Source organism: Schistocerca nitens, unplaced genomic scaffold (assembly GCF_023898315.1).
Source record: "Schistocerca nitens isolate TAMUIC-IGC-003100 unplaced genomic scaffold, iqSchNite1.1 HiC_scaffold_463, whole genome shotgun sequence".
Lineage (NCBI taxonomy): Eukaryota > Metazoa > Arthropoda > Insecta > Orthoptera > Acrididae > Schistocerca > Schistocerca nitens.
In genome coordinates this window covers 98,198-125,109 of record NW_026045996.1, presented here as the reverse complement: position 1 = coordinate 125,109, position 26,912 = coordinate 98,198, and the positions used below count along the sequence as shown (strand labels likewise).

Genomic DNA, 26,912 nt, shown 5'->3' with positions numbered 1-26,912 from the left:
GTGCTTTGGGGCTCTGCAATTACCTGCCCCAGGGGTAGAGCAATTGAGAGGCTTCTCCTGTCATCCTGTGCCTACTTGCTCAATGGAGGACAGAGTACTCATTTCTGCACGGCGACTGGGTCGTTCTCTGCCATAGATCTCTCGTTTTGCTCTCCAGCTCTTGCCGCTAGTGCTCACTGGGAAGTGGTCGCTGACTTGCACGGCAGTGATCATTTCCCAATCTGGATTCACCTGCCGAATGGCGTGGGCCCCGAAAGGAGACCACCACGATGGGTGCTCAGTGGAGCTGACTGGACACTTTATAGCCAGTTGGCCCAATTCGAACACTGTGCGAATGTTGAGGTGTGGGTGGATCATATTACCAAAACGGTCCACCACGCCGCTGCAGCATCCATTCCACAGTCCACAGGCCACCGGAAAAGGCCACCTGTGCCTTGGTGGAGTGACGAATGCCGCTCTGCAATCAGGACCAGGCGTGCGGCCCTGCGGCGGTTCAAGTGTCGGCCGACTGCTGAGAATCTTGCAGCCTTTCGGGTGGCGAGGGCAAGATGTCGCCGCATTATTCGTGAGAGCAAGAAGAGGTCGTGGCAAAAGTTCCTGAACACCATTAATCGTTCCACCAAAAGTTCCATTGTGTGGGAGACCATTAGGAGAATTTCTGGCAGAGGAGGGAGGTGCCCCATAGCTGCTGTAATGAATAACGGCACTCTCCACACAGATCCGCGAGACATAGCCCAGACTATGGCAGCATATTTTGCGACAGTTACTGCCACAACCAGTCAGGATCCAGGTTTCCAGCGCCATAGAGCGGTTGCTGAGAGGTGTAGTCTGAACTTCCAGCCCACCTCTCATGATGTTTGCAACTGCCCTTTTTCTATGTGGGAACTGGATTCTGCATTGTCTGGAGCTCGTGACACTTCCCCTGGTCACGACAGGATCCATTACAGTATGCTATGGCACCTCACAATGCGCAACAAAGAAATCCTCCTCGCACTTTTTAATGCCATTTGGGTGTCGGGTCACTTTCCTGACGCGTGGCGTGAGGCAGTTTTAATCCCTTTTTTTAAAACCTGGGAAAGACCGCACGAGCCCAAGTAGCTACCGTAGTATTGCCCTCACTAGTTGCATAGGGAAGACCTTGGAGCGGATGGTCAACCGCCGCCTTGTCTGGATGTTAGAATCCCGGCAACTCCTTAGTCGCTTTCAGTGTGGGTTCAGGAGGTTTCGTTCCACCTTCGATAACCTTGCCCTCCTGGAGGCGGCTATACAACAAGCTTTCCTACGCCGTCATCACCTTCTAGGTGTATTTTTCGACATCGAGAAGGCCTACGATACCACTTGGAGGCGTCTCATCCTGGAGCAGCTTCACGAATGGGGTTTTCGTGGTTGTCTTCCTCTTTTTATTCAGTCTTTCCTCTCGCCACGATATTTTAGATACCGAATTGGTGACGTCCTGTCTGATCGCTTTGAGCAGGAGAATGGTGTCCCTCAGGGTAGCGTTTTAAATGTGACTCTCTTTGCCATCGCTATTAATAGCATTACGTCCATAGTGAAAAGTCCTGCCCAGTGTTCTTTGTTTGTGCATGATTTCTCTTTGTTCTGCTCTTCTTCAAGCCTTGCTACGACAACTCGTCAGTTGCAACTTACGATTAGGCGTTTGGATGACTGGGCGCTGAAGAGTGGATTTAAGTTTTCCACCGAGAAGTCTGTATGTGTTCTTTTTAACCGTTCTCGTTCGATTTTCACCTTTCCTGAGTTGCGCCTGAGGGACACTATTCTGTCTTTTAAAGACACGGTGGGATTTCTGGGGCTCATTTTTGACTCGAGGCTCACGTGGTTACCTCATCTTAAAGACCTGAAACGGCGGTCGCTTCAGGCTTTAAGTATTTTAAAATGTCTTAGCCACAGTACGTGGGGAGCTGACAGGACTTGTCTGCTCCAGTTTTACAGGGCGTTTATGCGATCTCGGCTCGATTATGGGTGCACGGTGTATGGGTCCGCGAGGCCTTCGTACTTAAAGATGTTGGACGTTGTGCACCATGAAGGGCTTCGGTTGGCCACTGGGGCATTCCGAACTAGCCCCATACCGAGCCTCTGTGCAGAGGCTGGTGAACCGCCACTTCATATGCGGCGACGGCTACTTACAGTGCGCCAGGCGTATAAAACTTTGTCTACACCATACACACCTGCATACCATACCGTTGCTCAGCCTCGTCTGGCACGGTTATTTCATAACCGGCAACGTGCGACGCAGCCCTATGGCATTCGCGCACAGGATTGCCTCGCTGCAATGTCTATGGCTGGTCTTCGTGTTTTACGTCGCGGTTGGAGCAGATCTCCACCTTGGCTCCTCCGGAGACCCAAACTTATTTTAGATTTGACTCGTTTTAAGAAGGATGGCACGCCAGATTTTACATTCCAGTCACTGTTTTTTAACATTTCAGATGTGCATCACGGTTTCACTGTCGTTTATACTGATGGCTCCAAACAGGAGACTTCCCTTGGCTGTTCTGTGGTGTTCCCTGACATGTTACCCGGATTCGCCTCCCTGCTGAATATACCGTTTTCGCAGCGGAGCTCCACGCGATCCTGAAGGCACTGGAGCTGATGCATCGTGTTCGGGGCGATCGATTTCTTCTCTGCTCCGATTCTCTTAGTGCCTTACAATCACTGCAGAACCTATACCCGACTGAGGAGATGGTCCAGCTGATACATGACCAACTGTACTTGCTCCAACGGCGGGGTAAAGAGGTATCCTTCTGCTGGGTGCCTGGTCGTGTCGGCATATGGGGCAATGAACAGGCCGATCGGGCTGCCAAGGAGGCCTGCAGAGAGCAGGATGTGGTCCAGTGTCCTATCCGCTTGCAGTCAGTCATCGCTGCACTCCACAGGAAGAGCATGGAGTTGTGGGAGGACGAATGGCTGGCGGTGACGGCCAATAAAGTGCGGTCGGTAAAGTCAACCACTCGGCCGTGGCGTTCCTCCTGCCGGTTGCTCAGGCGGGAAGAGGTGGCCCTCACACGTCCGCGGATCGGGCACTGTCCTCTGACGCATAGCTATTTATTACGGCGGGAGGATCCTCCGTTTTGTGATGCCTGTGGTGTGCACATCTCTGTCCGGCACATTTTAACAGACTGCATTTTATACCGTGATGCAAGGGCAGCAGCACAAGTTGATGGGGATCTGCCTTGTGTTTTAGCTAACGATGAGACACGTGTGTCTAGGGTTTTTAAGTTTTGTGATGTGTCTGGACTCTGGCCTAAACTTTTAGGCTGGAGGTTTTAGTGTATTGCAGAGTGGCTGACTCCTCCCTTTTTTTCCTTGCGGTCAGCCAGCCACTTCCATCAGCTACATTGTTTTAGCTCCCTCTCTCATTTTCTCCCTGTGTTGTCCATGTTTTACTGCTGACGCCCTGCTTCGTCCGACGCTTCGGTGTGGGTGAGCACATATTTTCCAATGATTGTTCCCCGTGTTTTATGTTCCGTTTTATGTAAATGTTCTGAGCTTTTTTTTTTTCTTAACACCCGTCTCACTAGGATACTGAACGGGCGCTGAAGACCTTGCTGTCGTGCGCCCACAAAGCCCCTCTACTACTACTACTAGTAACCTAAGGACATCAAACACATCCATGCACAAGGGAGGATTCGAACCTGCGACCGTAGCGGTCGCGTGGTTCCAGACTGAAGCGCCTAGAACCGCTCGGTATATAAATGATGTGCCGTGTAGTATTTTTGTTTGCTGATGACACTACCTTGGTAGTGAAGCACCTCGTGTGCAACATTGGCTCGGTTTCAAATAGTGCAGTACATGACCTAATTTCATGCCTTGTACAAAATTAACTCTACATCACAGTAAGACTCAGTTTTTACATTTTCTAACACACAATTCAACACAACCTCACGTTTTTATTTCACAGAACGGGCGTATGATTACTGAAACTGAATAGATCAAATTTCTAGGTGTTCAGATAGATAGTAATCTGTCGTGGAAAGCCCACGTTCAGGATATTGTTCAAAGACTTAATGCTGCCATTTTTACTATTGTAACGGTATCTGAAGTGAGTGATCTTACGACACGAACGTTAGTCTAGTTTGCTTATTTTAGTTCGCTTATGTCGTGTGGTACTATATTTTGCGGTAACTCTTCCAGTTCTAGAAGGATATTTTTGGCTCAGAAACGGGCATTTCGAGGAATAAGTGGTGTAAGTTCGCGAACGTCTTGTCCACTGCTGTCCACTAGTCTGGGTATTTTCACATTGGCTTCCCAATATATATATATATATATATATATATATATATATATATATATATATATATATATATATATATCTTGTTAACAATATTAGCTTATTCCCAAGAGTAAGCAACTTTCAGCCGAGTTAATACTCGGCAGAAATCAAACCTGCATTTGGATCGCAGGTCTTTGACTCTTGCGCACGAATGTGTGCAGTGTACTGCTGCATCCATTTTCAGTAAGCTCTCACAAGATCTCTCTAATTCACGCGCTTTCAGATCGAAACCGAAGAATGTCCTCGTGCGTCACTGCTTCTATTCTGCTTCTATTCTGCTGAGGAGTTCCTTGAAATATTCAGTTGATTCTTATGTTATATTTTCGATTGTGTTCCCTTAAACTTACGGCTTGACTGTTTTCGGGTTTATTAACATTTCATTTTTATCTGTTACTACATTTACGTTGTAATTTCATGTACTGACAGAACGCATTCGGCCCTGGGTCCGTTTCTATAGAAGATATAACGCGACCGCGCCTGACAGCGCGGAGAGTATGCTCGGTGAATGGCGTGTCCTGCACGTTTCCCCGAATTAAGTCGCTTTGAGCACGTTAGGGAGACTTAGTGGAATTGAACGCACGACCACAAAAACGCCTTAGCGACCTTGCGTCTAGCATGAGGGGACGTCGCAGTGCGATTCGTGGTGATCTCACGCCCTATTGACAACCATGTCACACCTTAAGTGGTGTCCAGGTTGCCGTAATTAATCAGGGTGGGCTCCACTGCGGTTATTGTTTACGAAGAAGCGTCATTTCATGTCGGTGTCACTGCGTACGTGTTAAAGTCGCCTTCTGTACTGTACTGTGCAATTCCGGTCGAACTTTGGTCGAGCTGTGTTAGTTGTCAGTTACGTCCTTCAGTTTCGCCCACCGGTGTACCCGGAGGTGTGCGCCAAGACTGAATTGGTCGCATTTGGGCGTACAGTGCGGCAGATCGCAGAACGCAACAAATGACGTCTGTCACAACTGAAGTTACAATTGATGTCAATTGATGGGCCGTGTTAGCGACGAGTTGTGTGGTCGGGTCGGGAGTAGAAGCACGCGTGAGTCACTTGTGTGGACCGCTGATGGGGAACTCAACGTGCAGAGGAGGCAGCCGTGTTAATGCAGCGCGCAGTTCATGTAAAATTACGCTGCCGAAACGGATTTCCACTTTTCTAGTTGCGCAATGCGTAACGATAGCTTTAGCTCCCCCCCTTCTGTGAACGGAAATGTGCAGAATTAGCCGTCTTTGATGGTGATAAAGTCGTGTGTCAAGAATAGCGTGATACCAGGGGGAACCGGAGAAAGCAAAAACTGTAGGGGAACGCAGAAAGTCAAATATATCCGAGAAATATTTGACGACGTATTGTGAAAGTGATCCTCTGAGATGAAGAGGTTGCAAAAGGAGAGAAATTCGTGCCTCTTGTTGTTGTTGTTGTGGTCTTCAGTCCTGAGACTGGTTTCATGCATCTCTCCATGCTACTCTATCCTGTGCAAGCTTCTTCATCTCTCAGTACCTACTGCAGCCTACATCCTTCTGAATCTGCTTAGTGTATTCATCTCTTGGTCTCCCTCTACGATTTTTACCCTCCACGCTGCCCTCCAGTACTAAATTGGTGATCCCTTGATGCCTCAGAATGTGTCCTACCAACCGATCCCTTCTTCTTGTCAAGTTGTGCCACAAACTCCTCTTCTCCCCAATTCTATTCAATACCTCCTCATTACTTATGTGATCTACCCATCTGATCTTCAGCATTCTTCTGTAGCACCACATTTCGAAAGCTTCTATTCTCTCCTTGTCTAAACTATTTATCGTCGACGTTTCACTTCCATACATGGCTACACTCCATACAAACACTTTCAGAAACGACTTCCTGACACTTAAATCTATTCTCGATATTAAGATTCCTCTTCTTCAGAAACGATTTCCTTGCCATTGCCAATCTACATTTTATATCCTCTCTACTTCGACCATCATCAGATATTTTGCTTCCCAAATAGCAAAACTCCTTCACTACTTTAAGTGTCTCAGTTCATAATCTAATTCCCTCAGCATCACCCGACTTAATTCGACTACATTCCATTATCCTCGTTTTGCTTTTGTTGATGTTCATCCTCCTTTCAAGACACTGTCCATTCCGTTCAGCTGCTCTTCCAAGTCCTTTGCTGACAGGATTACAATGTCATCGGCGAAGCTTAAAGTCTTCATTTCTTCTCCATAGATTTCAATACCTACTCCGAATTTTTCTTTTGTTCCTTTACTGCTTGCTCAGTATATACACTTCGTAATATCAGGGAGAGGCTACAACCCTGTCTCACTCCCTTCCCAACCACTGCTTCCCTTTCATGCCCCTAGACTCTTACTCTTGTAACTGCCATCTGCTTTCTGTACAAGCTGTAAATAGCCTTTCGCACCCTGTATCTTACCCCTGCCACCTTCAGAATTAGAAAGATAGTATTCCAGGCAACACTGTCAAAAGATTTCTCAAAGTCTACAAATGCTAGAAATGTAGGTTCGCCTTTTCTAATCTTTCTTCTAAGATAAGTCGTAGGGTCAGCGTTGCCCCACGTGTTCCAAAATTACTACGGAATCCAAACTGATCTTCCCCGAGGTCTGCTTCTACCAGTTTTTCAATTCGTCTGTAAAGAATTCGCGTTAGTATTTTGCAGCCGTGACTTATTAAACTGATAGTTCGGTACTTTTCACATCTGTCAGCACCTGCTTTCTTTGGGATTGGAATTATTATATTTTTCTTGAAGTCTGAGGGTATTTCGCCTGTCTCATACATCTTGCTCACCAGATGGCAGAGTTTTGTCAGGACTGGCTCTCCCAAGGCCATCAGTAGTTCTAATGGAATGTTGTCTACTCCGGGGGCCTTGTTTCGACTCAGGTCTTTCAGTGCTCTGTCAAACTCTTCACGCAGTATCGTATCTCCCATTTCATCTTCATCTACATCCTCTTCCATTTCCATAATATTGTCCTCGAGTACATCGCCCTTGTATAGACCCTCTATATACTCCTTCCACCTTTCTGCTTTCCCTTCTTTGCTTAGAACTGGTTTTCCATCTGAGCTCTTGATATTCATACAAGTTCCAAAGGTCTCTTTAATTTTCCCAATAGGCAGTATTCGTGCCTGGTGGCGTGAGATCAGAAGAGTGACGACAGTAAAAGTAGTAATACAAAGCTTGCAATTTATCGCGTAGTAGAGTCAAAGCAATTAGATTCGAGAGTAGAGTAGAGTCGGTCAGGCGAAACGAACATCTGATACTGGGCGCGCCCGTGTTAACGGAAAGATCCCAGTATTCGTACGAAGCTATCTATGTAGGACAACTACGCAACATTTCCCACGTGCACATCTCCTGTAGAGTGTAGGAAGCGGCGTCATATATAATATATATATAATCTCCGAGACCACTACTGCATTGTCGAGCGGTGAGTATAGCATTGTCGTCGTCCCCCCCCCCTCCTCCTACCCTTTGCCGTTCCATTCGCAAATGGCTCGTCACAGGAATGTAGTCCGTACTGCTCCACACTAGCTGTAATATCTTCGATTTTGTCGTTGTCATTTCACGATGCTTATGTGGGAGGAAGTGATATATCGCCCGACTCTTGTAGCTACGTACGATCTCGAACAGTAGGCCTCTCCGTATGATGCACGAGGCCTGTGCTGTACTGTGTGCAACTGGAGTTTGTTGTGTGTGTATCTGTAACTCTCTCCCTCTCCCTCCCCCTCTCTCTCTCTCTCTCTCTCTCTCTCTCTCTCTCTCCCTCCCCAACTACACAATCCTGTGACGAAACGCACCGCCCTTCGTTGGAAATCCTTTTCCTCTTAAGCAGGCAGCTCGGAAATTCTCCTGACAAGCTTCTGGGACCAGGAGAAGAGGGTGGTGAATACATATATTCCGAATAAGAACCCATGTCCGAAAACATACGGCGGTTTCAGTTTACATGTTTAACTCACCCACCTCTGCTTCAGGAATTGAATTAGGCGTGACGCGGTACAATTATTACAAAATAATTCGAAAGAAACTGTAGCCAAACGTGATTTTATCACTTAAGGGAGGTAGGACGTCAAACGGACCGACTTGGAGCAGGAGAGACACCGAAGCACATTTTAATTTCCACTATCAGTACTTTTACGAATAAATTCATAAAACTTTGTCAGCATGACTAGGAAGGGTTCGGGATTCACTCTCGTAGCAGTGGAAGTTAACACAACAAAATATTTTTTTTTTATATGTGAAATTTCATTTGTTATAAATCTTCAAGCAGGTTATATGTTGAAGACGAGAATATTAGTTAATGGGTTTATACTTGATATGTTACATGTCTTTGTTCTAGCTTTTCCCCTCCCCCCCCCCACCACTCTTTCAATATAAGTAACTATTTACATCTACCTATGATATAGCAACGGCATTGCCGCAGTGGATATACCGGTTCCCGTGCGATTACCGAAGTTAAGCGCTGTCGGGCGTGGTCGGCACTTGGATGGGTGACCATCCGGGCCGCCATGCGCTGTTGCCATTTTTCGGGGCGCACTCAGCCTCTTGATGACAATTGAGGAGCTACTCGACCGAATAGTAGCGGCTCCGGTCAAAGAAAACCATCGTAACGACTGGGAGAGCGGTGTGTTGACCCCACGCCCCTCCTGTCCGCATCCTCCACAGAGGATGACACGGCGGTCGGATGGTCCCGGTAGGCCCCTCGTGGCCTGAAGACGGAGTGCTTTTTAATGTGAAATTTCATCTTTTTTTTTTTCACTGACTATTCGCTCCATTTGTTGCTATAGGCACAGTTTCCTGCATAATAAATAAATTCAATAAATTTCGCACAGAATACAAACCATACTTGCAGGTCTATGAAACTAGAATTTTCCTAATCTATTAAAAACCTCGGTTAAAAATTGATAGTTAATTATAAAATTTGAGTTTTTTCGAAACGAAATTTTAAATGTAACAACTCATTCATTTTTTCCCCCTAAATTAAGCAAATTCTAGTGTTTCATATACCTGTAAGGCTGGTTTGTACGCTGTCCAAAATTCATCGAAGAAGCTGCCTTACTTAGGGGGAAAAGTGTAGCAGTGTACCTATAGCAACAAATACAGCCAATACTAACTGGAAAAAATGATGAAATTTCGCATGTAAAAAAAATTATTTTGTTGTATTTTTGAACTTCCACTGCTATGGGTGTGAATCCCGAATCTTTCCTGTCCATGCTGACGAAGTTTTTTGAATTTATTTGTAAAAGTATGGACGGTGGAAATTAATATATATTGTGGTTTCTATGCTGCTCTAAGTCGGTCCGTTCGACGTCCCAACTCCGCTTAAGCACATTTATTTGTACCGACACTGAAACATTAGGTCTGTTCACATTATGCCAGAGAGAAAAAAAAAAAAAAAAACAACAGCGTACTGTATGTACAGAACAGTACTGGTGCATTCCACAACACTGGCTCGATGTGGCGACCACCAACGTTATTTAAACACACACACACACACACACACACACTGTACCTGCGGTGTGCGTTCCGGTACACACTCTCCATCTTCAGTTTCTAGTGCAGCGGCCAGAACTTCCTCTGTCCCTACAGAAGTCTCGTAAATTCAACACTGCATACGGCACCACATCAGGCGACCGTCTTCATCTACATGGATACTCTGCAAACAACATTGAAGTGCCTGGCAGAGGGTTCACCGAACAACCTTCACAATTCTGTACTATAGCAATGTCGTATAGCGCGCGGAAAGAACACACACCCATATCTTCCCGTACGGGCTCTGATTTCCCTTATTTTATCATCCCGATCATTTTTCGCTACGTAGGGATATGGAGACAACCTCACGAACCTATGGATCCAGCATGTCAGCAGGGAACAGTTCAAACCGGTGGAGGCTCTGCAATGGTGTGGGGCGTGTGCAGTTGGATTGGTATGGGACCCCTGATACGACTAGATACGACTCTGACAGGTGACACATACGTAGGCATCCTGTCTGATCACCTGCATCCATTGATGTCCATTGTCCATTCCGGTGGACTTGGTCAATTCCAGCAGGACAATGCGTCGCCCCATACGTCCATAATTGCTACAGAGTCGCCTCAGGAACTCTCTTCTGAGTTTAAACATTTCCGCTGGCCACCAGACTCCCCAGAAATGAAGATCATTGAGCGTATCTGGGATGCGTTGCAACATGCTCTCCGGAAGACATCTCCGCACCCTCGAACTCTTACGGATTTATGGAGAGCACTGCAGGATTCGAGGTGTCGTTTCCCTCCAGCAGTACTTCAGACATTAGTCTAGTCCGTGCCATGTCGTGTTGAGGCATGCTCACGGGGGCCCCCACACGGTATTAGACAGGAGCACCAGTTTCTTTGGCTCTTCAGTCTAGTACAGCTGGTGCTCCACAGTTCAAACGTAATCAAAAGGACTTCTTAGTCCAACTGCCAAGAGTTGCTAATAAACAACTACTTGCTCACAGCTAGCCAATGTTCACATCAGCAGCGCTACGACGTATGTTAGAGTCATTTATAACGGATTACATGGCAGACCTAAAATTGGGCCACCGAACGGCTAAAATTCACCGTAAATCATTGTTTGTCATATAATAAAATACGCTAGTACATCGTGAAATGGACTCCTTCACAGCACTAACATACTATGGATTCTGTGCTACTTGATGTCACACTCTTCATTTGCCCTGTAAACTGCCATAAATACGAGGTGCATTGAAGTTCTAAGGCCTCCGATTTTTCTTTCTAATTAACTACTCACCCGAAATCGATGAAACTGGCGTTACTTCTCGACGTAATCGCCCTGCAGACGTACACATTTTTCACAACGCTGACGCCACGATTCCGTGGCAGCGGCGAAGGCTTCTTTAGGAGTCTGTTTTGACCACTGGAAAATCGCTGAGGCAATAGCAGCACCGCTGGTGAATGTGCGGCCACGGAGAGTGTGTTTCATTGTTGGAAAAAGCCAAAAGTCACTAGGAGCCAGGTCAGGTGAGTAGGGAGCACGAGGAATCATTTCAAAGTTGTTATCACGAAGAAACTGTTGCATAACGTTAGCTCGATGTGCGGGTGCGTTGTCTCGGCCAAACAGCACACGCGCACCCCTTCCCGGACGTTTTTGTTGCAGTGCAGGAAGGAATTTGTTCTTCAAAACATTTCCGTAGGATGCACCTGTTACCGTAGTGCCCTTTGGAACGGAATGGGTAAGGATTACGCCCTCGCTGTCCCAGAACATGGACACCATTTTTTCTACCCGAAATTTTTTTGGTGGCGGTGAATCTGTGTGCTTCCATGGAGCTGACTGGCGCTTTGTTTCTGGATTGAAAAATGGCATCCACGTCTCATCCACTGTCGCAACCGACGTAAAGAAAGTCCCATTCGTGCTGTCGTTGCGCGTCAACATTGCTCGGCAACGTGCCACACGGGCAGCCGTGTGGTCGTCCGTCAGCATTCGCGGCACCCACCTGGATGACACTTTGCGCATTTTCAGGTCGTCGTGCAGGATTGTGTGCACAGAACCCACAGAAATGCCAACTCTGGAGGCGATCTGTTCAACAGTCATTCGGCGATCCCCCAAAACAATTCTCTCCACTTTCTCGATCGTGTCGTCAGACCGGCTCGTACGAGCCCGAGGTTGTTTCGGTTTGTTGTCACATGATGTTCTACCTTCATTAAACTGTCACACCCACGAAGGCACTTTCGACACATCCGTAACTCCGTCACCACATGTCTCCTTCGACTGTCGATGAATTTCAGTTGGTTTCACACCACGCTGTTGAAGTAAGGAAAACGTCGCCATTTTAAGTATTTACAACAGTTCTCATTCTCGCCGCTGGCGGTAAAATTCCATCTGCCGTACGGTGCTGCCATCTCTGGGACGTATTGGCAATGAACGCGGCCTCATTTTAAAAGAATGCGCATGTTTCTATCTCTTTCCAGTCCGGAGAAAAAAAGTCGGAGGCCTTAGAACTTGAATGCACCCCGTAATGTATATTAATGGTGACAACGACCATTTGCTGAAGGCGGAAGTGAATGTGAATAAAAAAGTATTTATTAGCAACTCTCGTCGCGTAAACCCAGGTTAAACCAAATGTTATTGGTGGAAAACAAATAGCTTTCTTCGACAGGGGGGGAGTAATACAGATGATGTAATTCTTCCGTGAAAGAAGTGGCTTACAGAACACCGGACCTAGCGATTCTTGATTATTGGCCATGAGTGTGGCAGCTTTACCAAATAAAAGTAATACACGGTGTTCCGAAATTCGCGTTGTAAACTTGTAGGATTTCTAAAGGGGTGTAAGTAAATAATACTCTGAATAGGAACTCTTTACAACGGTTTGAATCCAGATGTGTAACGAGCCCACGTCTGCTGAGGGAAAGAGTGAAGTCTCACAGTTGCTTGTCCCAGTATTCAATACGGCACACATGAGTAACATAGAAGCAGATACGGGCGGAGTAATGAAACAACTTACGTCACTTAGTAAAATCAAGTCTTCTGGTCCAGACTGCAAACCTATTAGGTTACTTTCAGAGTATGCCCATGCATTAGTTGCATACTTAACAATCATATACAACCGTTTCGCTCGACGAAAGATCCGTACCCAAAGACTGGAAAGTTGCACAGGTCACATCAATATTCGAGAGAGGAAGTAGGGTTAGTCCACCAAATTACAGGCCCATATCGTTAACGTCGATACGCATCAGGTTTCTGGAACATATATTGTGTTCGAAAATTACGAATTACCTCGAAGAAAACGGTCTATTGACACACAGTCAACATGGGTTTGGAAAACATCGTTCTTGTGAAACTCGACTAGCTCTTTATTCGCACGAAGTGCTGAGTGCTGTTGAGAAGGGATTTCAGATCGATTCTGTATTTTTGGATGGCTTTCGACACTGTACCACACAAGCGGCTTCTTATGAACTATTGTCTCAGTTATGTGAGTGGATTCGTGATTTATTGTCAGAGATGTCACAGTTCGTGGTAATTGACGGGAAGTCATCGAGTAAAACAGAAATGATTTCTGGCGTTCCCCAAGGTAGTATTACACGCCCTTTGCTGTTTGTTATCTATGTAATCGATTTGGGAGACAATACGAGCAGCCGTCTTCGGTTGTTTGCAGATGACGCTGTCGTTTGTCGACCTATAAAGTCATCAGAAGATCAAAACAAACTGCAAAACGATTTAGAAAAGGTATATGTATCGTACGAAAATTGGCAGTTGACCCTAAATAACGCAAAGGTAATAACGTCAGAGGTAAAAGGAATCCGTTAAATTTCGGTTACACGATAAATCAGTGTAATCTAAAAGCCGTAAATTCAACTAAACACCTAGGTATTACAAATATGAACAACTTTAATTGGAAGGGAAACACAGAAAATGTTGTGGGGAAGGCTAACCAAAGACTGCGTTTATTGGCAGGACACTTGGAAAATGTAACAGACCTACTAAGGAGACTGCCTACACTACGCTTCTCCGTCCTCTTTTAGAATACTGCTGCGCGGTGTGGGATCCTTAAAAGATAGGACTGACGGAGTACTTCGAAAAAGTTCAAAGGAGGGCTGCACGTTTTGTATTATCGCGAAATGGAGGATAGAGTGTCACGAAAATGATACAGGATTTGTGGTGGACATCATTAAAACAGAGCCGTTGTTCGTTGCGGAGGAATCTTCTCACGTTATTCGGATCACCCCCATGCACTCCATGCAATTTGAAACTAGACTCGTCCGACCAGGCAACATGTCTGCAGTCAATCAACAGTCCATTGTCGTCGTTGACGGGCCCAGGCGAGGCGTAAAGCTTTGTGTCGTGCAGTCAACAAGGGTACACGAGGGGGCCTTCGGCTCCGAAAGCCCATATCGATAATGTTTCGTTTAGTGGTTCGCACGCTGACACCTGCTGATAGCGCAGCATTGAAATTTGCAGCAATTTGCGGAAGGGTAGCACTTCCGTCGTGTTGAATGACTCTCTGGTCCCGTTGTAGCACCATCTTTTCACGGCCGCAGAAACGTCGGAGATTCGATGTTTACACGGATAGTCACAGTACATTCGTGAAATGGTCGTACAGGAAAATCCCCACTTCATCGCTACCTCGGAGATGCTGTGTCCCATCGCTCGTGCGCCGACTATAACACCACGTTCAGACTCACTTAAATCTGGACAACCTGCCATTGTAGCAGCCAGTAACCGATCTAACAAATGCGCCAGACACTTGTTGTCTTATACAGGCATTGCCGACCGCAGCGCCGTATTCTGCCTGTTCACATATCTCTGTACTTGAATACACATGCCTATACTACTTTGGCGGTTCAGTGTAGCAACATCTGGCTAGTCGTTGACAGTAAAGGGCCTAATATCTTGAAATCTGCATGATTTGACACAGACGATACGAAACTTAGTGGAAAAAAAGACATCTCGTCGGGAAACAGTGATTGACCTTTCTCGTCAGGACATTTAATATTTTCATTGATACAGTCGCACAAAAATGTTTAGTGTGAACTGTTACTGGCCACAGTTGGTACAACTGAAACAGCAACAGCATCAGCATTCACTAAGAAAGAATTACTTGCAACCAAGCCTGGTGCATTCTCAGTTGTTCTGATGATGGAGCAAGGTGGCCGATGCTGGCTAAGAGTATAAAATATGTAAGTCAGATGTTTTTTATTCCAGTCTTTGATCACAATATGAATTCTTTAGACGATGACCGGTTTCAATCCGTAATGACCATCCTCATATCTTTTTTTACAGCATGTCCTAAAGTGTCCATGTCCATGGTGTACAAAAATCTGAGGATGGTCATTACGGATGGAAACCGGTCATCGTCTAAAGAATTCATATTGTGATCAAAGACTGGAATAAAAAAACATTTGACAGTATTGGATCACTGTTTGTATACACAAGCGTGTCGTAGTTGGTGAAAATATGTAAGTAATTGCGTCAATGAAAATATTAAACGAACATGTAAACGGAACGGACACATCAAATTGGTTGGTACACAAGTTTCGACTTAGCTCTTTGCGCTGCTCAGAAGATTTCTCCACAGACTCTTGAAGTTCGCTGATTTTTGCCGATGCTTCTCATTGTGTAAGAACATACTTAAAGTTGGTGGGAAGAGAAAAAATATGTCGAACAATAACAAGGTATGACAAATAATTCCGTGGTAAGAAGAGTGCTCTCTATCGATCGATCTATCTATCTACATCTATCGATGTCGATCTTCCCATCTGTCAATCAATCTATCGATCTTCCGAGCTGCAGATCTTCCGATATATCGGTCGAGATAGCGATCTTCTGAAACATCGGTTATTGTATCGATCTTCAGATATTTCGATCGACCTGTCGACCTTCCCACATACGGGTCGACCTATCGATATTCCGATATATAGCTCGGTTAATCGATCTTCCGACATATGGGTCGACATCGATCTTCCGACCTATCGGTCTTCCGATCTAATGGTTGATCTATCAATAATCATATCGTTTGATCTGTCGATCCTCCTATCTATCGTTTGATCTGTCGATCCTCCTATCTATCGTTTGATCTGTCGATCCTATCTATCGTTTGATCTGTCGATCCTATCTATCGTTTGATCTGTCGATCCTATCTATCGTTTGATCTGTCGATCCTATCTATCGTTTGATCTGTCGATCCTATCTATCGTTTGATCTGTCGATCCTATCTATCGTTTGATCTGTCGATCCTATCTACCGTTTGATCTGTCGATCCTATCTACCGTTTGATCTGTCGATCCTATCTACCGTTTGATCTGTCGATCCTATCTACCGTTTGATCTGTCGATCCTATCTACCGTTTGATCTGTCGATCCTATCTACCGTTTGATCTGTCGATCCTATCTACCGTTTGATCTGTCGATCCTATCTACCGTTTGATCTGTCGATCCTATCTACCGTTTGATCTGTCGATCCTATCTACCGTTTGATCTGTCGATCCTATCTACCGTTTGATCTGTCGATCCTATCTACCGTTTGATCTGTCGATCCTATCTACCGTTTGATCTGTCGATCCTATCTACCGTTTGATCTGTCGATCCTATCTACCGTTTGATCTGTCGATCCTATCTACCGTTTGATCTGTCGATCCTATCTACCGTTTGATCTGTCGATCCTATCTACCGTTTGATCTGTCGATCCTATCTACCGTTTGATCTGTCAATCATCCTATCTACCGGTTGATCTGTCAATCATCCTATCTACCGGTTGATCTATCGATTGTCCGAACTATCCGCCGATATAACGATCAGTCCATCGATCGAAATTTCGATCAATCAATCAATCGATCGGTATTACGGTCAGAGTGTCTATCAATCTATATATCCATCAATCAATCGTTCTATATACGTATCGATAAATCTATATATCTGTTGATCGATGTATATATGTGTTGATCGATGTATATATCTGTTGATCGATCTACATATCTCAAATAACTTCCGGGAATTCAGCCAGGTAACACTTTCAGCGACCGCCGATATTTCGGCGGGAGAACACCCCGCCATTTTCAAGGCAAACTGCAACGGACAGGCGGCGTACATGCAAATTTAATACCTCGGTTCTCGGAGAGAAGCAGGAAAGATAACACACACACACACACACACACACACACACACACACACACACACACACACACACACACACACACTGAACACTAGTGCCACCAAAGATGACCAAAGTCAGAGCTATCGATAGTGAGACTATGAATTCGCAGGTGAGGCAGCATTGACTCTGTTCCTCTGTTTTTTGACAAGGGAGAGAGCCGGATTCCAAACAGAGTTTAAACAGAAACCTCCATCCCTGTTAACGAGGTTGCTCGCTAATTTAATCTCAACTGCCTCCCTAATAACACTGTCCCAATAGCTGGACGTGCATGCCAATATCTCGGTGTTATTATATAACATGGGGTGACCAGTAACCAAGCAATGTTCGGCAATAGCAGATCTATTTGGCTGCTGTAATCGTGTGTGCCGTTTATGCTCAGTACATCTGTCCTCCACGGTCCTGATAGTTTGACCAATATATGCCATGCCGCAGCTACAAGGAATACGATATACACCCGCCTTACGCAGTCCAAGATCATCCTTAACGGAACTCAAAAGTGCTCTAATTTTAGATGGAGGTCGGAAAACACATTTCACATCGTATTTCCGTAAAATACGACCGATCTTATTGGACGTGTTTCCTACGTAAGGCAAAAAGGCAGTAGACTTAGGTGTTGACTCAGAATTATCATCAATCACCCGATGTACGGTTGGTCGATAGCGCAACGCACGTTCAATCTGTCTATCACCATAACCATTTTGACGAAATGTAACTTCAAGATGGGACAGCTCAGCTGAAAGTGTTACCTGGCTGAATTCCCGGAAGTTATTTGAAAGTTGTATACGCCAGGAGAAACTCAGGTCTCACGATCTACATATCTGTTGATCGATCCATATATATCTGTTGATCGATCCATATATGTTGATCGATCCATATATATCTGTCGATCGATCCATATATATCTGTCGGCCGATCCATATATGTCGGTCGATCCATACATATCTGTCGGCCGATCCATACATATCTGTCAGCCGATGTATATATCGATCAGCCGATGATGTGTGTACATATTTATATATACATCGATAGACCGATAGGTCGAGCTATGGATCGATCTATTTATCGTTCGAACTATCGATCTGTTCCTCCCCCCCTCCTCCCCCACCATCTCTCAGCTGCTACTTTTTAACTTGCTCAGTCAGTAGTTCATCTATTCCGTGCAATTTATTCATTCATTCATTCACTCACTACCTTATCAGTTCGTTATTCACTTACTACTGCATCAGTTCATTCATTCATACGTCATTCGTTCACTTACTCTTCGATTTACTGTATTTTACTTTTATCGCGCTGTGTAAATACGTGGAAAATTGTATGATAGCGTTCTCTGAATCTGCATAGAGACGCGTTCTTGTCTGCGGCACAGAGGCCTCCGCGGGATGTATTTCACTGCTTTGAGATTACATCTTACGTGCGAGACGGTGTCAGCCGACTGAATGATGGTTTCTTCCTGTTGCAGCTTGTCTCGACTGCTGCTCGACTCACCGCGTCTGAGCGTTACCGTAGTGTGCTCATCCGTGACACACTGTGTTGGTGGAGCACAGGAAATGTCGACTGTAACCTCTTAAGTCTAGTGGATTGTGTACCTGACGTTCTGAGTGAAAGCGCCGTAGTAAAGACAAGGAGTCGCAGTGTTGACAACCGAGGGAAATTACGGTTGTACTCCATCAAAGCCGAAGACTCCAGAGCATGCCAAGCTGATGTCCAGTCTAATTTTGCCGACGAGAATGTCGTTTTCTCCAGTCTTAGCTTCCGGGGCTCCGTATAAGATGAAGCACATCGCAGTGTGTGAGTAACAGGTTTGGTTGCGTTCTCGTCTGATTAAGTTCCAGTATGAGCTGGGACCACATCTCGTGGTGGCTTTCCTTCCTGGATCCAGCGTGTAGTGTTGTTATATGGTATTGCCTTAATCCGAGTGGGTGTTCAAGAATGTAAACATAGACTAGCCTATTATTTAGCTGCAGTCGTGAAGACTCTCGATCGTTAACATTGCGTGAGCGCTTATTTTAGGAGCTTGAAAATTAAACAGACCGACGCAGACTTCAATAAAGCCACACCCCAAACTAGGGTGGCCTTGCATTGCAGTGACTGAACCTGTTTTCGTCTACGTAGCTGTCGACTCCACTCTGTTATCGTGCCGAGCTTCCTTGGACTTTGCTGCTGGCCAAATGTTCTAGGAAGGTATTGTCTGGCGGTCTGCACTATTTTTCCATAGCAACTGGAGGGTAACGGTTTGATCCTTCTGGAACAGTGAAGGATGTTTCGCAGGACTCTTAAGGCATTGTGGTCGCGTCTGTTATAAACACACCAGACTGATAAACAGCTAACTGAGTTGGTCCCGTTTCGTAGTTGAGGCATGAATTTGGTGGAGTGCAGTGCAATCCACTGTTGATGAACATTTGTTATTATGGTGCGCCCCTTTCTTACCATTCAAGTGGTTGGTGAGTGAGTTGAGGAGAAAGATTTGAGGAGCATCCACAGTGAAATTGCGGTGGTGTGGCCTGTGTTAGTGAAGAATAGGAGTGTAGTGAGAGAAAGAGTGTGTGTGTGTGTGCTCCGAGAAGACATGGCGAGCTACTTCCGCTGGATCAAGGGCGTCGGCTCCAGAGGCAAGGACGACGCTGGAAGCCCCTTCCAGAAGCCGCGCAGCCGCTCGCTGGACTCCAGGTCGCTGGAACTGTCGGGCGTGCGCATGCTGCTGCATAATGTAAGCCACAGAGAGGGGAAATATGTGTGTCATGAAAGAGTGAGTGAGTGAGTGGCAAGTAGTGCAGGAACGGGTGAATGCAATGGAGAAAGAAGTAATGAAATATTTATTTACTTTTAGTGCCCATACCGTGCATCATGACACTGTTTAAGTGCGTACGTGGTAGGCTATGCATCATGAAGAAATAAGTTGCTTCATTTTCGAAGGAAAATTCTGTTTGCTGATCCTTAGCTGATAAAGTATTTCTTTTGCAATATAGCTTCCTTAACTCCACCCTTTGTTGAATTTGTTTCTTCATATTTCGTCTGTTGCCATTAGCTTCTTGGTCACAGCTCCATTTGCAAGTGGCCATTATTGCATACTGCAAAACTGTGGAGCTGGAATCTCGCATCGTTGGTGAAAGGAAGGCAGTAACAGGTCGAGAAACATGGAATGTAAATCAGGAAAATAGAAACTACAAATGGCAGCTGTGGAATGTCAGTATTAAAATAAAACTAAAAAAAAACTTACATAAATACAGATACGGCACATACTAGCCGATAACAGATTATGTCATTTCTCCTTACTGGCAAAAATTACGATTTTTTTGAGGTTATTGCAGGAAAAGGTGATGAATAGTACTAATACTGGTACATTAATAGTTTTTGAAACGATATTGCTGAACAATGTTCTGGTTCTATGATGGCGTCTACAATGTAAGGATTAAACAATATGTAGGGGTATGGCACTATCGCCTGGTTGTACTGAAACTTCTTTTGAGGATACACACTCAGTTAAGTGTGCAGGTGTCAGCCTCGTAAAAAGTCCATGGTGGTTCTGTAATGAATGAGATTGACTGAATAAAAGAAAAGTGTGGATGAGATTGGAATGAATCAATAATTGAGTGCGAGTGTGGATTAGATATTCAGTAATTCAATGAAGGGGGCAACGAATTAGGGGATGAGGAAGAGTATCGGTAGATACAACGGATGGGAGGGTGGATGAGGTAATGAATAATGGAATGCATGAATGAATGAAATAGCCAATGAAGAAATGATTGGATGGATTAGGTGGGTGGGTGGATGAGGCAATAAATGGGCAAAGGACTTGGTGAATGGGCGAAGGACTTGGCCAATGGGCGAAGGACTTGGCCAATGGGCGAAGGACTCGGCCAATGGGCGAAGGACTTGGTGAATGAATGGTTGGATTGATGAAATTGGTCATTTGAGTAATGGGACAGTGAATGAATTTCAAGACTAGGTGGATGAACGATAGTGATTTCCAGTGAATCGATAAAGTTGTCAGACACAGATTATTTGAATTTTATTGTGAGAGAAAGTGAGAGGGGAAGCTAAAATGGAAGAGGTAGATATGACGTAATTTACAGTCTGGAAGTGTGATTGAAGAGGTCCGTAGCCTATATTGCTATTGTCTGAGCTGTAGTGCCCAGTGCAAAATATATATGTAAAGTTATGGCAAGTTTGTTACAACAACTCGTTCTTTTGTTGCAGAGGGCGGCCGCTCACCACCACCACCAGGTCGCCGCGCAGAGTGAGTACAACTACAAACAACAATTACAAACCCTGCTAGCCTTAGCCTCTAGTATTGACTGCCCCGTGGCGTCATTGACCGAGGTGCGAGCCATGCGTCTCTCCCCCACTGCTGTGTCCTGTGAGACATCTGGCGCTGCTGAGCGACCAGGGTGCGCGTCGTCGACGTGCTCGTCACTACTGCCGTACTGATTTTCCTAATTGAATGCGTTTTATATTCCTCACTCGCGTGATCCGTGCGGAACTCAAGATACTAGCGGGGTACTCCACTATTTTCACTGTCCTTGATCCATATGTTAACTACGATTAACAGATTCGCCATCATGGTTTTGTTCGTGATTTTGTAACATTCGCTGCTGCTGCGAGTCACAAGTTTTTTTTTTTTTTTCCTGCGCGAAGCGTTTCGGGACACAGTTGTAATTATTGAGTGCGTGTTCCGTGTACCGTAACATTCCAGGCATGCTGTACGAAATGTATGAGGTACCGCTTTATTCTGGTGCATTTATTGTAATGTTAACATGTGCAATTCTGTAATTGAGTATGTATCTTTGGCCATAGATAATGGCGAATTTGGAGATCATTTTTTCCTGGTAGTTAGGAAATTGATGTGATCTACATCATTTGTGCGAATGTCTACATTCGAGGCTCAGTTAGGTTTCCAGCCTGAAAGTTATTTATGTTAGTACATGCTACACGTATACACTTCTGCTTAAATAAAATTGTCACTGTTCCCTGTAAGTGTGTCATACTATCTCATTATTTCTGGACTTGTACTTTTCTGCCCAAAGAAGATCGGAATGGGTTTGAAAGTCGGTTGTGACGGGCGTTAAACCGTGGTAAAAAAATACCTCATTTTTCTGACTGACACGGGAAGTACCCTAGCAGGAACAGCTAAAACCGAAATATTTCAGATAAGTGATGCGGCTACTTTAACACCCACCGAGGTCACGTATCACTAAAAAATGTTTTTTGCGTACAATCGATATTTAACAGTTATCGATGTAGAGACAGAAGTAGAAGTCGTCTTGTAGATACGATTCCGTGTAGAAGACAGCTATAGTGAACAGATTCGTAAGTGCTAAACACGAGGGACTGCGAAACGAGATGGATTAGAACAAAGAGGATCTGATTGAGTGGTATCAGTTCCCTGCTACTGTATTAAAATTGATTACCGGTTTCGAAATTGCAGCCATCGTCGGATCTAATGATTTCGACAGCGCCTTTAATGATGTCTGCAAAGCTGAAACCGGAAATCGCTTTTAATAAAGTAGCGCGTTGTCACAGATTCACTTTACCTGCTTTCGTTGTTGTCTGCGAATTTAGACGTTCACAGCGAATCTCGATGGTGAAATCTTGACGAGTTATCAGCCGAGCCAAGGCGTCGTTCTGCGGCAACGTTTCAACAAATTTCCTGTTTCTCTTCACCTGAAGACGACATGTACAAACTTGTTGAAACGTTGGCGCAGACCGACGCCTTGATTTAACTTCGTTGTTCTCAGCAGCTGGCGTCTCTTCTTTAGTTCGTTTTAACATTTTGAAAACTGTTGGTCGCAGAAGGATAATTCCAATAACGTAGCCCACACATTAAATAATGTTGTATATTCTTCTTCTTCTTCTTCTTCTTCTTCTTCTTCGCGCTCACAGGCACTGTAGACCACGCGCTGTACGGACGAGCTCCTTCCATGTTCTTCTACCCCTCCCTGTCTTTTTCCGCCCTGCCTGTATTCCTTATGCTGCAACGTCGTCCTCTGCGTCATCTTTAAATCGTGTGCGAGGTCGGTCCAATGATGTTGTTGCTTGAAGACTTCCCTCAAATGCCTTTTTTAGAATTCTGTTGGTTTTCATTCCAGCCACATGACCATGGTATTGCAGTCTTCTGGAGAATAGTGGGTTGCTTCATTAACTGATAAATTTCAGTGTCATTTCGAACGTCCATATGTCGTTCTCCTACACAGGTCCCCAGATTTTTGTCACCACTTTTCTTACAAAAAGATTCTCACTACTTTTCTTACGGAACCATTCTCATCACTTTCCTTACAGAACCATTCTCGCCACTTTTCTTGTGGAACCATTCTCGCCACTTTTCGTGCGGAACCATTCTCGCCACTTTTCGTGCGAAAGCATTCTCACCACTCACTACTTTCCTTATGGAAACACTGAGTTTTTCTCTCTCTTTAGTGGTAAGTGTCCACCTTTCCGATTCATACAGTACCACTGGTCATATGATGGTCGTATATATCTTCATCTTAGTGGTGACTGACAAAGCTTTACTTTAGAGTGAGCTGCTCTGAGCGTACAGACATCTTGATCTTGACGCTGTTCCGTCATTTATATCGAGTGTTAAGATATTTTTATTGCTCAAGCACGATTCAAGGTATTTATACTGGTCACTTTTCAATTCTGAATCTAGAATTGCTGTGAATTGAAAAGTGTGGCTTTGGGCTTATGACTCGACCTATTTCTATATATTCCGTTTTTTCGCAGTTTATCAAGAGTCCCATTATACTGGTACTGTACCTGAGAGATCTGTACATGTCGTTGCGCTCTTTTTCCCTTTCACGGAGTAAGAGACCATTATCTGAGTATGCCAGGAGTTTCACTTCACTGTGTCTGAATCGGAGACCACCGTATAGCTGTAAATTACTCTCTCAATCCACTTCCTCCGACGCAGGGTCGAAGAGAACACATGAAACAGCATCTCCCTGTCGTAAACCTGTTCTGGTTGGGAAGTTGGAGGATATGGGTCCTCCCAACTTCACTACTACCTGTGGACCACCCACGCACACTTGTATCGCTCTAATTGCTTCATTGGGTGTCCTAAATTCTCTTAGTGTGTTGTAGAGGCTACTTCCGTGGCCGCTGTCACAAACTCGCTGGAAATCAATGAACAGACAGTGGGTGTTGTGTATCAGCCAGTTTTCATACCACTTTTGAAATATTGGAAGTGAATGGCCAGTTGAAGTTCGACAGGTAAATGAATAGCTACTGCCGCATTTATTCAGTTCTCGCCGTAGAGGCGTGGTGCAATAGATGTAACCTCGGTTCTTTAGTTTGGCATAAGAACAACCAGCTGAAAAACTCTGCCGGCGGATCACAAAAAAGGTGAATATACTGCTTCAACCTTGAGAGACTGTGACAGAAAAGTGGGAAACCAGCTGTCTCAGTTCTCATTCCGCCCCAAAATCCTTCCACCCAGTCGCTCTCTGTAGTTAATCCTTCATTCTCAACATCTCTGTCTCGCTGCCGCTTTCTATAATCTCTCTCTCTCTCTCTCTCTCTCTCTCTCTCTCTCTCTCTGTGTGTGTTCCCCGATTGGCACGTTCTCCTGTTCGTCTCTCCCTCTGTCACTTTCAACGCTTTCTGTGCCGCTCTCACTTCCACCGTCTTTTCTGTCACACTGCCATTGTCTTTGTCTCTTACTCTTCCTCTTCAACTTCGTCCTCCATTTCCATTTTCTCTTTCTTCTTCACGTACAGTGCACTGTCTTTCTCTTCAGCTAGCACTGCCTCCTCTTCACATATGTGCTTGGATTAGTTTGAGTTTTGACCCCTATATGAGTAACTTTAACACTTGCTGATAGAGGATGGGGGAAAGTGGGCAAATTTTCTCGCGTTGAAGTATTCCGGTTGTACATTGTGTGTCCCTTCGGAAGTTAGATGCGGGAGCTGGAGAGATGTGGAGAGATTGAATAAGAGTCTCTGACCGTTCTTCCCACCAACCTGTCGTCTTCTTCAGTTGCGTCCCCAGCGCAGAAGACAGCTCGTCGGTCGTGGGATCATGTTCGACGGAGGCTGCTATGCTGTCTGTTCGAACCTGTCACTGTGCTTTCTGCGGGAAGCCACTTGCCCAGGTTAGTCTCTGTATCTACAGAGGGCAAGACTGTAGTACTGACAATAATGGTAGGCGACACTCCTCATTAATGTTTCCTGTTCGGTTGTTATTCAAATATTCACACATTTACAATGTCTTTTACAACATTCTACATAGCTTTCGTAATTGTCTGTGTGTTAACTTTTCCATCCAACTTCCGAAAAAAGATACACATGTCTGGCTCCTCCGATACGCACTGGACAGAGTATTACATATAGATTTACAACTAAGTTACGCCCGATACAGAGTACAATATCTCCGACTCTGAAGAACACCCGAAACAAAGTAACTATATTCCAGACCGAGTACTTTGCCTCCCAGGCGCGCCCAAGCGACCCAGAGATGCCCGAAGCTCTTCGGTTGCAATATAGTTACTCTTATGTTTCTGAAAATTAGTGAAATTTAATAAAGGAAACCGATAGACTGTTAGGGTAGGCCGGCCGGGGTGGCCGAGCGGTTCTAGGCGCTTCAGTCTGGAATGGCGCGAGCGCTACGGTCGCAGGTTCGAATCCTGCCTCGGGCATGGATGTGTGTGATGTCCTTAGGTTAGTTAGGCTTGAGTAGTTCTAGGGGACTGATGACCTCAGAAGTGAAGTCCCATAGTGCTCAGAGCCATTTGAACCATTTTGAACTCTTAGGGTAACCATGAGAGATTGTCATACTGAAAACTGGGTTAAATACAGTGAAAAGTATATAAATAATTAATAAGAGAAGTTACACATTTTGATGCCTAGCATCCTAACGTGCCGACCAATCAGAGGCAACTTCAATAAAATTGGGACTGGTACATACTGTACCTTCCGTCGGTTGTACCTCACTCAACTTTTGTACCATATGCTACTTCACGGCGAGCTTCTAGCAAAATAAAATAGTGTCGGTGAGAGCCAGGAATAAAACACGGTTTAGGGTTGGGTCCGGACACCCTGCGCGTCCTCCAAGCTCATCTATGGTCGCCACCCACCTCCCTGCTTCATCTGCAGTGTCTCGTCTCTCTTAGGGTCCCACTGCTATCGTCTTCATCCCTACATCTTTCCCTCTCACTTGCCGCTTTCTCTCTTTCACCATCACTGTCTATCTTCTCTTCCAACGTCGCTTTTGAGGGAGGGGAGGGGGGGGAGCAGATTTGGGGGAGGAGGCCAAACAGCAAGGTCATCGCTTCCATCCGGTTAGGGAAGGAAGACGGCCGTTTCCTTTCAAAGGAACCATCCCGGCATTTTCCTGAAGTGGTCAAGGGAAACCACGGAAAACCTAAACCTGGATGGCTACGTGGGTTTGAACCGTCGTCCTCCCGAATGCGAGACCAATGTGCTGGCTACTGCGTCACCTTGCTCGGTCCCAACATCACTGTCTCTCTGCTGCTCTCTTTCAGCCCAGAAAAGCGCGAATACCTTCGTATGTCAAAATTTTTGTGAGGAAGGGTCGCCACTTTTCTGTCAGTCTCGTAAAGAGGAGCATTTTCGCCTTTTTCGTGCACCAATAGTGGCCTTTCTCAGTTGGCTCCCAATGATGCTTTCAGACATCTCCTCGCCCTCGCTGTACTCTTCCCTCTTAACTCGCTCTCTTCTACGCCTAACTCTGCAATCACATTGTCCTCGATTTTAATTTCACTGAAATTTCGACTTCTCACTTTGCTGGATCAGTCACTCCTGCAACCATTCCTTTGCTGATTTGTTCACAGAGGTGCTACACTGTGACAAGCAATCTACGGAGAGAGAGAGAGAGAGAGAGAGAGAGAGAGAGAGAGAGAGACGCCTTTTGTCTGCAGCACGTGGCAGGGCGTTACGTACCTGCTGTAAACACGTCAAGCGTGAAGTGGCGCCCGCCCTTGTTTACGGCTGGCAGTAAATTCATCTGCGCCCTGCGTAATCGCCAGGTTACGTGCAAATTTCTGCCAGACAACGCGCCGCACG

General features: G+C 45.3%; 1 protein-coding gene across 1 annotated transcript in view; it reads left to right on the top strand.

Annotated features, from left to right (window-relative positions):
- The window catches only part of LOC126232153 (inhibitor of growth protein 1 homolog), a 154,559-nt gene extending 133,235 nt beyond the window's left edge, over positions 1-21,324 (top strand). Inside the window, exon 4 of the mRNA XM_049942458.1 lies at positions 21,094-21,324. Coding sequence (XP_049798415.1) covers positions 21,094-21,324 — 231 coding nt within the window. The remainder of the gene's footprint in view (positions 1-21,093) is intronic.
- Positions 21,325-26,912: the final 5,588 nt, after the last annotated feature.